Source organism: Watersipora subatra, chromosome 3 (genome assembly GCF_963576615.1).
Source record: "Watersipora subatra chromosome 3, tzWatSuba1.1, whole genome shotgun sequence".
In the NCBI taxonomy this organism is placed as follows: Eukaryota; Metazoa; Bryozoa; class Gymnolaemata; order Cheilostomatida; family Watersiporidae; genus Watersipora; species Watersipora subatra.
Window position 1 is genome coordinate 70,167,850 of NC_088710.1, and position 12,376 is coordinate 70,180,225.

The window sequence follows — 12,376 nt, forward strand, 5'->3', positions numbered from 1 at the left end:
CAATAACAATGGACTGATGAGCTCTGATATTCAACCTTACCTACAATAGAGTTACCCTTGCTAAACCAGCTCGTGAATTATGATACAATCTAATGTTTTACTAAGTCCAGTCAATTTGCACTAAAACGTAGAACGCAATAGTTTGTCATGTCCGGTGAGAATTACTGATGACTTATCGGGGAGAGTGCTCCGAGTCCGATGAGCCGTCAGAGTCTGGGCTATCAGCTCCTTCTGTATCACTAGATTCACTGTCTGACTGCGGCACTACACTATTTCCCACAGGTTTTCTGACGTAATTTGTCAGGTGCGTCAGCTGTTTCCCGTTGCTTGAGTATTCATCTATTTGCAGCTCCATATGTTCGGTGTATATAGCTTCATCTATACCTGTCTCACTATCTTGATCAGCTCCCTCTGATTGCTTATACGTCACATACTTTATTGGACATTTGTCGTTGAGAACGAGTTGCTGTAAAATAAAGATTGCAATATATATATACATGTATAGTAAGTGCTGTCAGAAAGTATAATTTTTTCAAGCTAGAAACATTTTTTACAGATCTTCATTTTGTAGTTATCAGCTCTAAAATTCCTTGTAAAGGTATTGAGATGCTTTTTAGAGTTGCGTTTTTATACTTATTTTTGTGAATAGAGAGAGAGAGAGAGAGTGTATATACGGTATATACCTGTTTGTCTAGTCAAGTAACTAGAAGCTTATCTGTATATGAGATTTTCAGAGCAATTTTCATTCTTGCAAATTTTTCTGCCAGGATCATATTTTGGCATAAAGTTGCTTTTACTTTACTTGTTCATATATCTTACTAACAAAATATAACGAGTCAATTAACGCCAAATCCAAAGCGTTCATTATTTCAAATGTAAAAACATGTGTACCTTTATAACGCTCTATTTGACAAAAAAATTAAAATAGTGTGAGTCACTATAGTTCATGCATTGTGCATGGACTGAGGTAAATATAGGAAGCAGAGATAGGAAGCACAACATTTATCTATATAGTTACAAAACTTTTATCGTCTTTTAATCTTCCTTGATACCATCACACTGAAGAAATAACATCGCCAGCAAATAAAACGCTTCATAAAATATATCTATATAAAGCAGTTGTGGTCTAGGGGTCTAGGTCTCTAGGGATCTAGGGGTCTAGTGTTCTAGGGGTCTAGCAATCTAGCGGTCTAGGGGTCTAGCGATCTAGGGGTCTAGCGGTCTAGGAGTCTAGCGGTCTAGGGGTCTAACGGTCTAGGGGTCTAGCGGTCTAGGGGTCTAGGGGTCTAAAGGTCTAGGGGTCTAGCAGTCTAGGGCTCTAGCGATCTAGGGGTCTAGCGGTCTAGGAGTCTAGCAGTTTAGGGGTCTAACGGTTTAGCGGTTTAGGGGTCTAGCTGTCTAGCGGTCTAGGGGTCTAGCGGTCTAGCGGGCTAGGGGTCTAGGGGTCTAAAGGTCTAAGGGTCTAGCAGTCTAGGGCTCTAGCGATCTAGGGGTCTATCGGTCTAGGAGTCTAGCGGTCTAGGGGTCTAGTGGCCTTGCGGGCTAGGGGTCTAGGGGTCTAAAGGTCTAGGGGTCTAGCAGTCTAGGGGTCTAGTGATCTAGGGGTCTAAAGGTCTAGGGGTTTAGGGGTCTAGCGATCTAGGGGTCTAAAGGTCTAGGGGTTTAGGGGTCTAGCAATCTAGGGGTCTAAAGGTCTAGGGGTCTAGAACAATACAATCGACATGCAGTGGGTATGGGTTCAAATTCGAAAAAGGCCATCGTGGTAAAGAAAATGTCCTCCGACATAAAATTTTTCTCTGCAACTGAGCATGTCTTCAGTCATTGAGGTTTCCATGCTATTGAACTCAGACATGTCCAGCCAAGCTCACAGAGCCAATGTTTGAACAACAACAACAACAATGCTCTTAAAAACACGCAAACAATCATTCAGGGTTTGCTTACATTGTGTATGGAGCTTGAAACCACCAACCCTCTACTACCTGCCCTAATCTATTACTGCTATTGGAAGTTTCATGATAATTCTTACTATAATAAGTGTGGTGTTCTGTGACGCTAAAAAGGTGTTGCGTGAGAGAAGCTTACAGCTTGCGGCTTCATATGAATAAGCAGGTCCACTCCAAGCAATGCCTGGCTCAATTGGAGGTCTTAAAACTTTTGTTTTCCATATAAATACGCCGCAACCTATCTGACTAGAAACTCTAAATGCTCCTTTGCATGATTTAGGAGCATATGCCCAAAATACATGCATTCATAGAATGTTGTCGTGCAAGCACTGTAGCAATTTGCATTATCAATGAAAAAATCTAGAGCAAGACCAGGTTTACTGCTAATATAGCATACAGTTACAGGAAAATAAATAGACACCTGCAATAGCAATTACTAACTCATTTCCCAGTAGGGCAGAAACTGATTAATGGCTTTGATTAGAGTTACCTATCGATCTAGCAACGTATTATTTGATACAACACTAGAACAGTTTTAAAACACTTGACAGCCTTGGAGTTCTTTTACGTCCTTCACTCACCATGTTTACACAGATAACCTATCCAAACAGACTCACTTGCCATTTACCTTGTCAGAGTCTCCATTAAATGATATTAGTGCTTTTATGAATTTCAACTAATCTGTGTTGACTTTTTATCAAAGGGTTTTGTAAAACCATTCAATTTGCAAAAGACACATTTGTCCCTGATCCACACGCAATACATATGGTTATATTAAAAATTAACAAAGTGTTTCCAAGCCTCAAGGTATGATTATGTTAGGTCTAGGTCTACGGTAGACCTGAGTGTCAACCTGACATTGCTAAGGATCCGAACCAATCACTAAACACAACGGTTAAACCTTTTGAATACTGATTCGTATTAATACCAACTAAACAGAATTTTAAAAACTCTGTCATCTAATTGTTGTTGGAAAATTTTTATTGTATGATAAATCACAGTGACCAATCCAATATGATCTATAAGTTTTCTCTAAAGTCTTTTTCATTGAGCCTTATGAAGGCTCCACAAAGTGAGTGCTTGCATTATTGGACTGTCTCAGAATTATGGAAATATTAGTAAGATTATGACAAGTGTACGGCAGATTATGACAAGTGTACAGCAGGGCAAAGGCTGTTGTACAATCGGCGCGCAGTAATCTTCTTGCAGAGGAATCAAAGACCTTCATATGAAAAAGGCAATTAGCGCTGAGTGGTAATTACAAGTAAAGAAGACCAGGAAAAACCTACTGTTTGACATTCCCGAGACTGTCATGCAGACACGAGTTACATAATACTTTACAGCGAAAGACCAAACAGCCCTTCCACAACTATTCATGTATGTACCTTCACCTGGGTACACCTATTATTATTTATAGAGTTACACAAAACTAGTTATGTACACATGTACAAACTAGTTATGTACACATGTACAAACAAGTTATGTACACATGTACAAACAAACAAAGTAAAAGCAACTTTATGCCAAAATATGATCCTGACAGAAAAAATTGAAATAATGAAAATTGCTTTGAAAATCTCACATACAGATAGACTTCTAGTTCTTTGACTCTACAAATAGGTATATACCGTATAGACGTGTACACCTGTATTCAATAGCATTTGTACACCTGTACACTTGTATACCTGCACGCCTGCTACTCTGTAGGCCTGTACACCTTCACATTTGAACTCATGCACTTTGCATATCTCCACATATTCCCTGATTTATATAACTTACCATTTTCTCATTATTGCCAGGGGGATTTTGGAGGAAGTAGAGAAGCGGTGCGTACATGAGGTTTGTTATAGATATGATCCAGAGCATCCATTTGAAACCTATGGTTTCCACAATTACCCCTCCAACTGCAGGCCCTGTCATTAACCAAATAACATCACATCAGATCCATGCAGCTACTTACTCTCTGCTAGCTAACAGATTGTAGACTACAACCACTCTCCTTTGACCCTCTTTCTACTTTATACGCTTTTTTCTTTATACGTTCTAATCAACAAGCACCTGCTCGCAGCTTTTTAGCCAACCACAGGCTGAGCCCACTTACCCTGTACCATTGAGCGCGTGTTAGATCACAAGTACCTACTCTAAATCCTCTCACAACTTACAGGTAAGTTACAACGCCTACGCTGAGTTGTTCAACTCTTGTTGGACTGAAAGCGTCTGCTGCTAACCTGACAAAGCTATCCAGACCTGTATTTTTGCTTTACTACAACATTTCTAAAAATATCTCATTCAGCTCTCTGTTACACACTTCACAAACAGCCCGGGGCAAACTCAATAAGTATTAAATTGTATGTAGCTGCAGCAAAGGCTACAGTGAAGATACACAACAGCGTGGTTTGAAATGTAGGTGTGTCTTGGCCATCATTAGCTTGTTCTCTCAGCTATCAAACAGTCCCCAGTGACGGCTGCCATGCTCATCAAGTTTGCTGCTGAGGAAATATCTGGAGTCAGCAGTTTTTGTTGTTATAACACATAATATTTAAAATAGATACCGTTAAAATTAGGCTTTACTACATACACAATATTCTATATTTTACATCATGTAAGACTATAATTTTACTTATACATACCTACGGCAAATCCGAGACAAAACGCTACATCAGCAATAGCATAGACGCTGCCATAAATGGATATGTGCCTTAGGTCCACAAGATATGCCATGGTTGGCATCATGGCCGAGTCAACCATTCCAATGGCAAGTCCAAGGCAAAGATTTGGAGCTATCAGATGGGCAAGACATTTGCTAAATGGAATCTAAAAAATTGCACTCTGTATGGTATCTAACAATATACTAAACGAGATACCATATATTAAAATTGCACTCTGTATGGTATCTAACAATATACTAAACGAGATACCATATATTAAAATTGCACTCTGTATGGTATCTAACAATATACTAAACTAGATACCATATATTAAAAAATGCATTAAAAGTACGATCTCAATAATATAAGTTAATGCTAGTTTTTTATTGCATTAGGAAGAGTATGTCTATGATATACACTAGGAAGAGTATATCTATGACATGACATAGTTAGAGTATGTCTCTGATATACACTAGTTAGAGTATGTCTATGACATGTCATAGTTAGAGTAGGTCTATGATATATGATATGGTGTGTATCATGAAGTAAAATACTGATGTCTAGCAGAATGCTATAAATAATATGTTGATAGTGCTGGCTGAAGGAATAAAAGCTGTAAATTCTTACCACAAATAGAGCGACGGCTATCAGCAACATCCCTATCATGGCAGCTCGCCACCTAAAACAGTTTAGATGTTTCTAAAAGCTTGGCTAGCAGACTTGGTGACAAGAGTTATACTTCAAAGCAAAAAAGGTGAGACAGGTGCTTGCCGTCTGACACACAGTAACTACTTTGCCTATTTGGCATGATCAAAAGGTAATCTAGGATTTACCTTCCCATTTTTAATGCAACAGGACCAAAGATGATAGTGCCCAGCATGTAGGAGACACTTGCTGGAAGAAAGGCAATTCCTTGCTCCCATTTTTTAGAGTTCATTGTTTGCAGCATGAAAGTAGGTAGAGTGGGCTCCAACATGCCGATACCCATATTAGCAAATGTAATGGCACCTAAAAACCAAATTGAAGCAGTGACTACTGTTCAAGCCTGGTCGAAACACTTAAGGCTTCCTATGCCTATAGCTAGTTATCTCACAAGTAAAATTTAGTTAGAGCTTATAGTGAGGGAACCAAGTGATGACTTTAAACATAGCTGGCTGGCAGCTTACCGGCAGCGAGCAGAATGTAAGGGTCTCGGAGAAGTTCAAGCATGCTGGCACCTTTTTGCTGCTCAGGAGTTCTTTCTGGCTTCATAACATAGATTTGTAGGCCTAGCAATTGACATACACGTAGATACCAGTCAATCACGAATAACAAATACACGTGTTTAACTTTAATGTCTATTAAGCTTACATAAGTGTTGAACATTTTGGCTTATGCATGTCCTTGTTGAGTGACACGTAACATGTTTATAATGCATGGCAAAGGGCTATTAGTGTTTTTTTATGCTGCATCATCTAGAAAGTGAGCGCTGCTTCACGATGAACTCTGCGGAAGTTCCTCAATTAGGAACAATATGAAATACACATGTCTATGTCTGGCAAAATAATGAAATATTATTTAAGCCATAAATGCCATAAATGTTATTTATGGCATTATTGTATTCTGATTAAACAGTTATGAAGGAATTTATAATGTACCTCCATCTATAAGAGCCAAGGCAGCGAGAAACAGAAAAGGAGCAGCCTTTCCAATGAAATCATATAACAAGCCGCCAAAGGTTGGACCAACTAAAAAAGAGATTCATCAGTTGTAGAATACGATGCAATGCATAGATATAGATATTGTGCAGCAGATAGGTGCAGGAACAGGTCTGTAAGAGCAATTTACTTACTAAGCACTCCAAGAGCGAGTCCACTGAGTGCGACGGCCATTGCATTTCCTCTTTCTCTGTCGTCGGTGTACTTTTCAGCGATCAATCCCATGCCTAAGCATAAAGCCAGTCTCCATGTTATGAGTTGGTATGACATGTGACTTTTGGAACCCACCTGCTTTGAGCTTTCAGGCTTCATGATTGTAATCGCACAAAAGTAATGTTGAGGGTTTCAAGAAATTAGAGATGAGGTTTAGAGATGAAGAGAGGAATGACTCACCTGACACCGTGGTACATGATGACCCAGCGCCTTGCACAGCTCTAGCGATTAATAGCACCACATAGCTCTTTCCAAAGGCAAACACTAGAGGAATGTACAAGTAGTTGGCAGATTACTGCATTGCCATAAAAAGTGTGGCGGCAGACAAAGACTGGATGAGAGAAGGAGCCTAGTGTAAAGGCTGTACCATAATCAAAAATACATTTTCAATAGAATGGGGTCCTGAGTAAACTACCATTGATGAGGCAAATATACCATTTTAAATCAAAGCTCTTCCTGTATAAAATAGTTTTACTGTGTGTTAGCATAATTCTATGGAAAAACCACTTGACAACTTTTATAAAATCAGGCTCTACAATACAATGTGAGCAACTGTGACAGGTGTATCGAAACCCAGGCAGAACAAAGCCCATATACATAAATACTACTTACCAAGGGTAGATGTGAAGATAACTATAAAGCCAGTAAACATCGGTATAGAAAAGCCAACTCTGCAAATACATGAACAGCTGTTCATAAAACTAAGCAAAAGAAAGCAATGTTTGTGAAATGCGACTGCCCTACTACCTTGTAGGACATGGGACATGGGTGGGTAGGACATGGGTGAGTAGGACATGGGTGGGTAGGACATGGGTGGGTAAGACATGGGTTGGTAGGACATGCTCGCCCTTTTTCGTATGGCTCTAAACTTTAAGTTGAATTTTGTGTGTGTTTTTTACAGCAGTGATTTTCAACCAATGTGCCATGAGAGATTGTCAGATGTGTTATGAAAAAACTATCAATAAAAGCACTCTCTTTCGAACTTCGTCTATATTATTATTGGCTATTATTTGTACTTCTGTTCACTCTTTGGGATATAAACCACAGAAAATATTTTGACAGTTACTACTACACTCATTTGTTGGACTTGAACCGATATACTTGTCAAATGAACCTAGATGAAGTTTGTTGGACATTGGCTGATTAGTGCAGTTTGCTATAGTGACAGTTTGCTAGAGTGACAGTTTGCTATAGTGACAGTTTGCTATAGTGGCAGTTTGCTAGAGTGACAGTTTGCTAAGGAGACTTTAATGGGTTCAAGCTTCATACCAATCAAATTTTTTTCTCAGATTGCGACAATTATTCTGAGACTTCGAAAGGTGGATGAGAGCTTTGTGCATTTCTGTACCAGTCCTGTTTTGTAAACATGAACTATACATTGAACTGAGAATTTGTTTTTGAGACAGTGCACCGAGTGTTCATTGAAATGAAAATGACTGGCATCTGTTCATGAAAATGACTGACCTATGTTTTTAGTTCTGTGAAACTCGGTTTTTGTCATTATCATGTCGATGTGTGTGACATTTACAGTAAATCTGGAGGAGCAGAAGTCTCTGTGTGTAAGTGAGAGGAAGAGACTATGGTAGTTCATGTATGCTTATGTGTATGATGCGGCCATTTGTAGTAACATCATAAAAACTGTGGCTCTTGGCCTCTGACTGGGCGAACATCTCTGTTCTAGAGCTTATGATTTAGCTAACTTCGCTCTGGTCCCTCCACAGAATAAGATTGTGAATGTGTTCCAATAATAACTTAGCAGAAAAAATTGCGAGTTAAAAAATTAGAAGATTCTGAAGGCAATAAGTTATAAATAGCAAATTTATGCAACATCTAGACGGAGTTGGAGTGGCTGTCCGCTACTCACTTGCGGCAACGAAAAGTACCTCAGGTTTACAAGCACTCTGTAAAGATTTTCTCTGAAAGTCAACTGTAACTTGAAGTAAACTTTGAGAACATACACTTTCATTCAATTGCAGCTACAAAAGCCAAGAGTAAACCAGTCAACATTTTTCTGTATGAAGTCGGCAAAACGTCATGTGAGTCTCTTGAATAGCTTATGAAGTGCATCGATAGAGCATGTTTTTAAAAGCACTCATATTTATAGGCAAAATGTTTGGTTAGACGTTATTGACTGTCTCAGGCGCATTCATAGACGGAATTAACTGCATCCAGCTTCTCCAAAATCAATGTGGCAGCAAAGAATGTGTTTATACTTAATACTCCCACACATAACAACCGGAAGAAATTGCTTTTACTAGTGTACACCAAGCAAATACTACACTGGATGCTACTTTAAGTGACAGCAGCTATGTTCGGATGGCAGTGACAGTTATTTGATACATCTCATTTCTGCCTTATGTATGCAAGTGTTTGATTTACTGAGTACAACTCAAATAATTTAAATGAAACCTTAAACAAATTGATCTCAATTACTCGTTATGCTCCACTAGAACTTTTGATTCTACATCTCATCTGCTTCATTGAGTTCGGCAGCGGGGCAGTATCGAAGTAAGAGAAACAATAGATCTAGTGCTGCTGAGAGAGAGAGAACTTGCCTGTTGGTAAGAGGTCCAATAATAGGATTTGTGAGAAGTTGAACTGCTGACTTTGAAGCAAAAAGAAGGCCGATCTTGGTGCTCTGGTTCCGCAGCAGGTCCTCTGATCGTTTCTTCATCACTTCCGGAGCTATGGTTTGGTTTGTACAGTTGTTCTCATAAAGTGAATGCTCTACTACCAGGTTGGCTATGAAAAAAAAAAAAAACTCAAGCTAACCTCCTGCCACCGTTTCAATACTCTACATTTCCTTTATATTTTATTACAGGTTGTTTTATAAAAATGTATAACATATAAAAATCTAAATGTATAAAAATCAAATTTCAAGTAAGCTCTGAACATGTTGTAGCGAATATAAGTTCAGTTAACTCTGAACATGTTGTAGCTAATGTAAGCTCAGTAAACTCAGAACATGTTGTAGCTAATATAAGCTAAATGAACTCTGAACGTGTTGTAGCTAATGTAAGCTCAGTGAACTCTGAACATGTTGTAGCTAATATAAGCTCAGTGAACTCTGAACATGTTGTAGCTAATATAAGCTCAGTAAACTCTGAACATGTTGTAGCTAATATAAGCTCAGTGAACTCTGAACACGTTGCAGCTAATGTAAGCTCAGTAAACTCTGAACATGTTGTAGCTAATATAAGCTAAATGAACTCTGAACGTGTTGTAGCTAATGTAAGCTCAGTGAACTCTGAACATGTTGTAGCTAATATAAGCTCAGTGAACTCTGAACATGTTGTAGCTAATATAAGCTCAGTGAACTCTGAACGTGTTGTAGCTAATGTAAGCTCAGTGAACTCTGAACATGTTGTAGCTAATATAAGCTCAGTGAACTCTGAACATGTTGTAGCTAATATAAGCTCAGTAAACTCTGAACATGTTGTAGCTAATATAAGCTAAATGAACTCTGAACGTGTTGTAGCTAATGTAAGCTCAGTGAACTCTGAACATGTTGTAGCTAATATAAGCTCAGTGAACTCTGAACACGTTGTAGCTAATGTAAGCTCAGTAAACTCTGAACATGTTGTAGCTAATATAAGCTAAATGAACTCTGAACGTGTTGTAGCTAATGTAAGCTCAGTAAACTCTGAACATGTTGTAGCTAATATAAGCTCAGTGAACTCTGAACATGTTGTAGCTAATATAAACTCAGTGAACTCTGAACATGCTGTAGCTAATGTGAGCTCAGTGAACTCTGAACATGTTGTAGCTAGTATAAACTCAGTGAACTCTGAACATGCTGTAGCTAATGTGAGCTCAGTGAACTCGGTACATGTAGCTAATATAAGCTCAGTAAACTCAGTGTATGTCAGTAAAAGGGTTGCAATCTTAGAAGTAAACTTATTTTCACTTTTTCAATTTGAAATCTTTTCGCTTTTTAAAGCTGATGAATCAGAGTTTGTTGAAAAGCCGACAAGCTCAACGTATGCCATGAGAGACAACTCCAGCAAGCTCAACCTATGCCATGAGAGACAACTCCAGCAAGCAAAGATCAAATGTGGTAAATGATATACAGCAGTGTTAGTTCCATAAAGCACTCCATAATTTTAAGCCGTATCTTTGAGCATTTACACATTACGCATGTACATTTAAACTGAGTACAGATGAAAAGATAAGATATGATATGTGAAGAGAGAAGGTAAAACTCACATTGAGTTGTATTGAAAGCTCCATAGTCTGAGGCATTTCTCTCTATTTCCTCGCAAAACTGCACACTTCCAGGGGTATTCAGCTTGCCCCTTACTCGCTGGTAGTCTTCTGGGTGCTCTTGCGCAAACAGGAAGTCGGGTATAACTGGAACTGTATGAATTACACATGTTCAAATCTTGACTATCATATGAGCTGCCACCAATTTCTACACTCACAATTTAGCTGAGTTGATAAAGTTGATCGGAAATGAACATCAACTCATAGAGGTTATTTCCAATATGCTGCTCGCAATTGTAACACAGCTGCCGGTAGGAGAATTAATGTATTTTACATTCTGCTAGAAGCAAAAAATTTAAATTGTTTCGCATCTTTCTAACAGAACCATATTTCTTATCTAAATACTTTGTATCGTCTGTTTTTGTGAAACTGTGAGTAACGGATTATTAGCTTCTAAGATGGCAGCAGAACTTGTCATTACTAGCAAACTGACTGGGGCAAGTGAGCACCTGAGAGCTCAGACTGAGCGCACAATGTCACAGATGACAATGACTGTTGTATATGCTGGCATATATCATGTTTGTAATGAACAATTAATGCCATCTCTTAATTAGACAATCCCATTACACAGATGCAAACTCATTACATTTGTGTCAGAAGAATTACTGCCAATCATTGAGAAAGCATACGCCAAGATTAGATATACCTAAACGCAATGTGTTACACGGAAACCAGATATCTTTTCAGACAATGTCACAAGGCGTAAAAGCTGCTTCAACTTGTATGTTCTTACTGGAGTTTGCATGCTCTGCAGCCTTTTTTTGGCAATACAACATGTCAGGTTAAACACATAGTTTTACGATGCCGGTGCCGAGATTAACAAGAGTTGTGATTGGAGGAGGTTAAAACTGTGAATAAAGTTGTGGTGAGCATGAATAGACATAGAAAACCTGTGCATACCTACAGTTATGTTGAGCATGAATAAAAATAGCAAACCTGTACATACCTACAGTTGTGGTGAGCATGAATAGACATAGCAAACCTGTGCATACCTACAGTTGTGGTGAGCATGAATAGACATAGCAAACCTGTGCATACCTAGAGTTGTGGTGAGCATGAATAGACATAGCAAACCTGTACACACCTACAGTTGTGGTGAGCATGAATAGACATAGCAAACCTGTGCATACCTACAGTTGTAGTGAGCATGTTGTCAATATAGATGGCTATGAAGACGACTAATACAAGCATACGATTTGAGCTGCGGAAGTTTCTCCAAAATTCTTTAAAGCTAAAATCTGTAAAAGATTGTTTTGTTCTGTTCTTGAACTCGCCAGCCTTTTTTGGTATATCCCTCCAAGAAGGAAGGTACTCCATTTCAGGCTGATTAGCAATACTCAACTGAAAGAGAAGAGTTACATGGCGTAAGGTCTAGCAGCAGTGAGGCAGAGGTCTGGCAGCAGTGAAGCAATGGTCTGGCAGCAGTGAAGCAGAGGTCTGGCAGCATTGGTAAATAAACCAATTAATCTGCCTTTAGGCTTATGGATAATGGCCCACTTGAGCTTGAAAAACAACACAAATTAATAGAGCAGTTATAAATCGACGAACAAAATCAATGCTTTCCGAAAAAAGGCCATAATAAACTGTGGAGTGGAGTTTAATGGTGACAGCT

At 38.8% G+C, this 12,376-nt stretch overlaps 1 protein-coding gene across 1 annotated transcript; it reads right to left on the reverse strand.

Annotated features, from left to right (window-relative positions):
• Positions 1–172: 172 nt before the first annotated feature.
• LOC137390948 (synaptic vesicular amine transporter-like) lies at positions 173–12,081 on the reverse strand. The gene is made up of 13 exons (XM_068077262.1): positions 11,895–12,081; positions 10,708–10,857; positions 9,057–9,243; positions 7,114–7,172; positions 6,682–6,765; positions 6,423–6,515; positions 6,229–6,318; positions 5,758–5,859; positions 5,425–5,599; positions 5,219–5,270; positions 4,574–4,757; positions 3,723–3,856; positions 173–466 (listed from the first exon to the last, which is right to left on the reverse strand). Exons 1-13 carry the CDS (start codon positions 12,079–12,081, stop codon positions 173–175), a joined length of 1,791 nt encoding a protein of 596 aa, XP_067933363.1.
• Between the last annotated feature and the right edge of the window lie 295 nt (positions 12,082–12,376).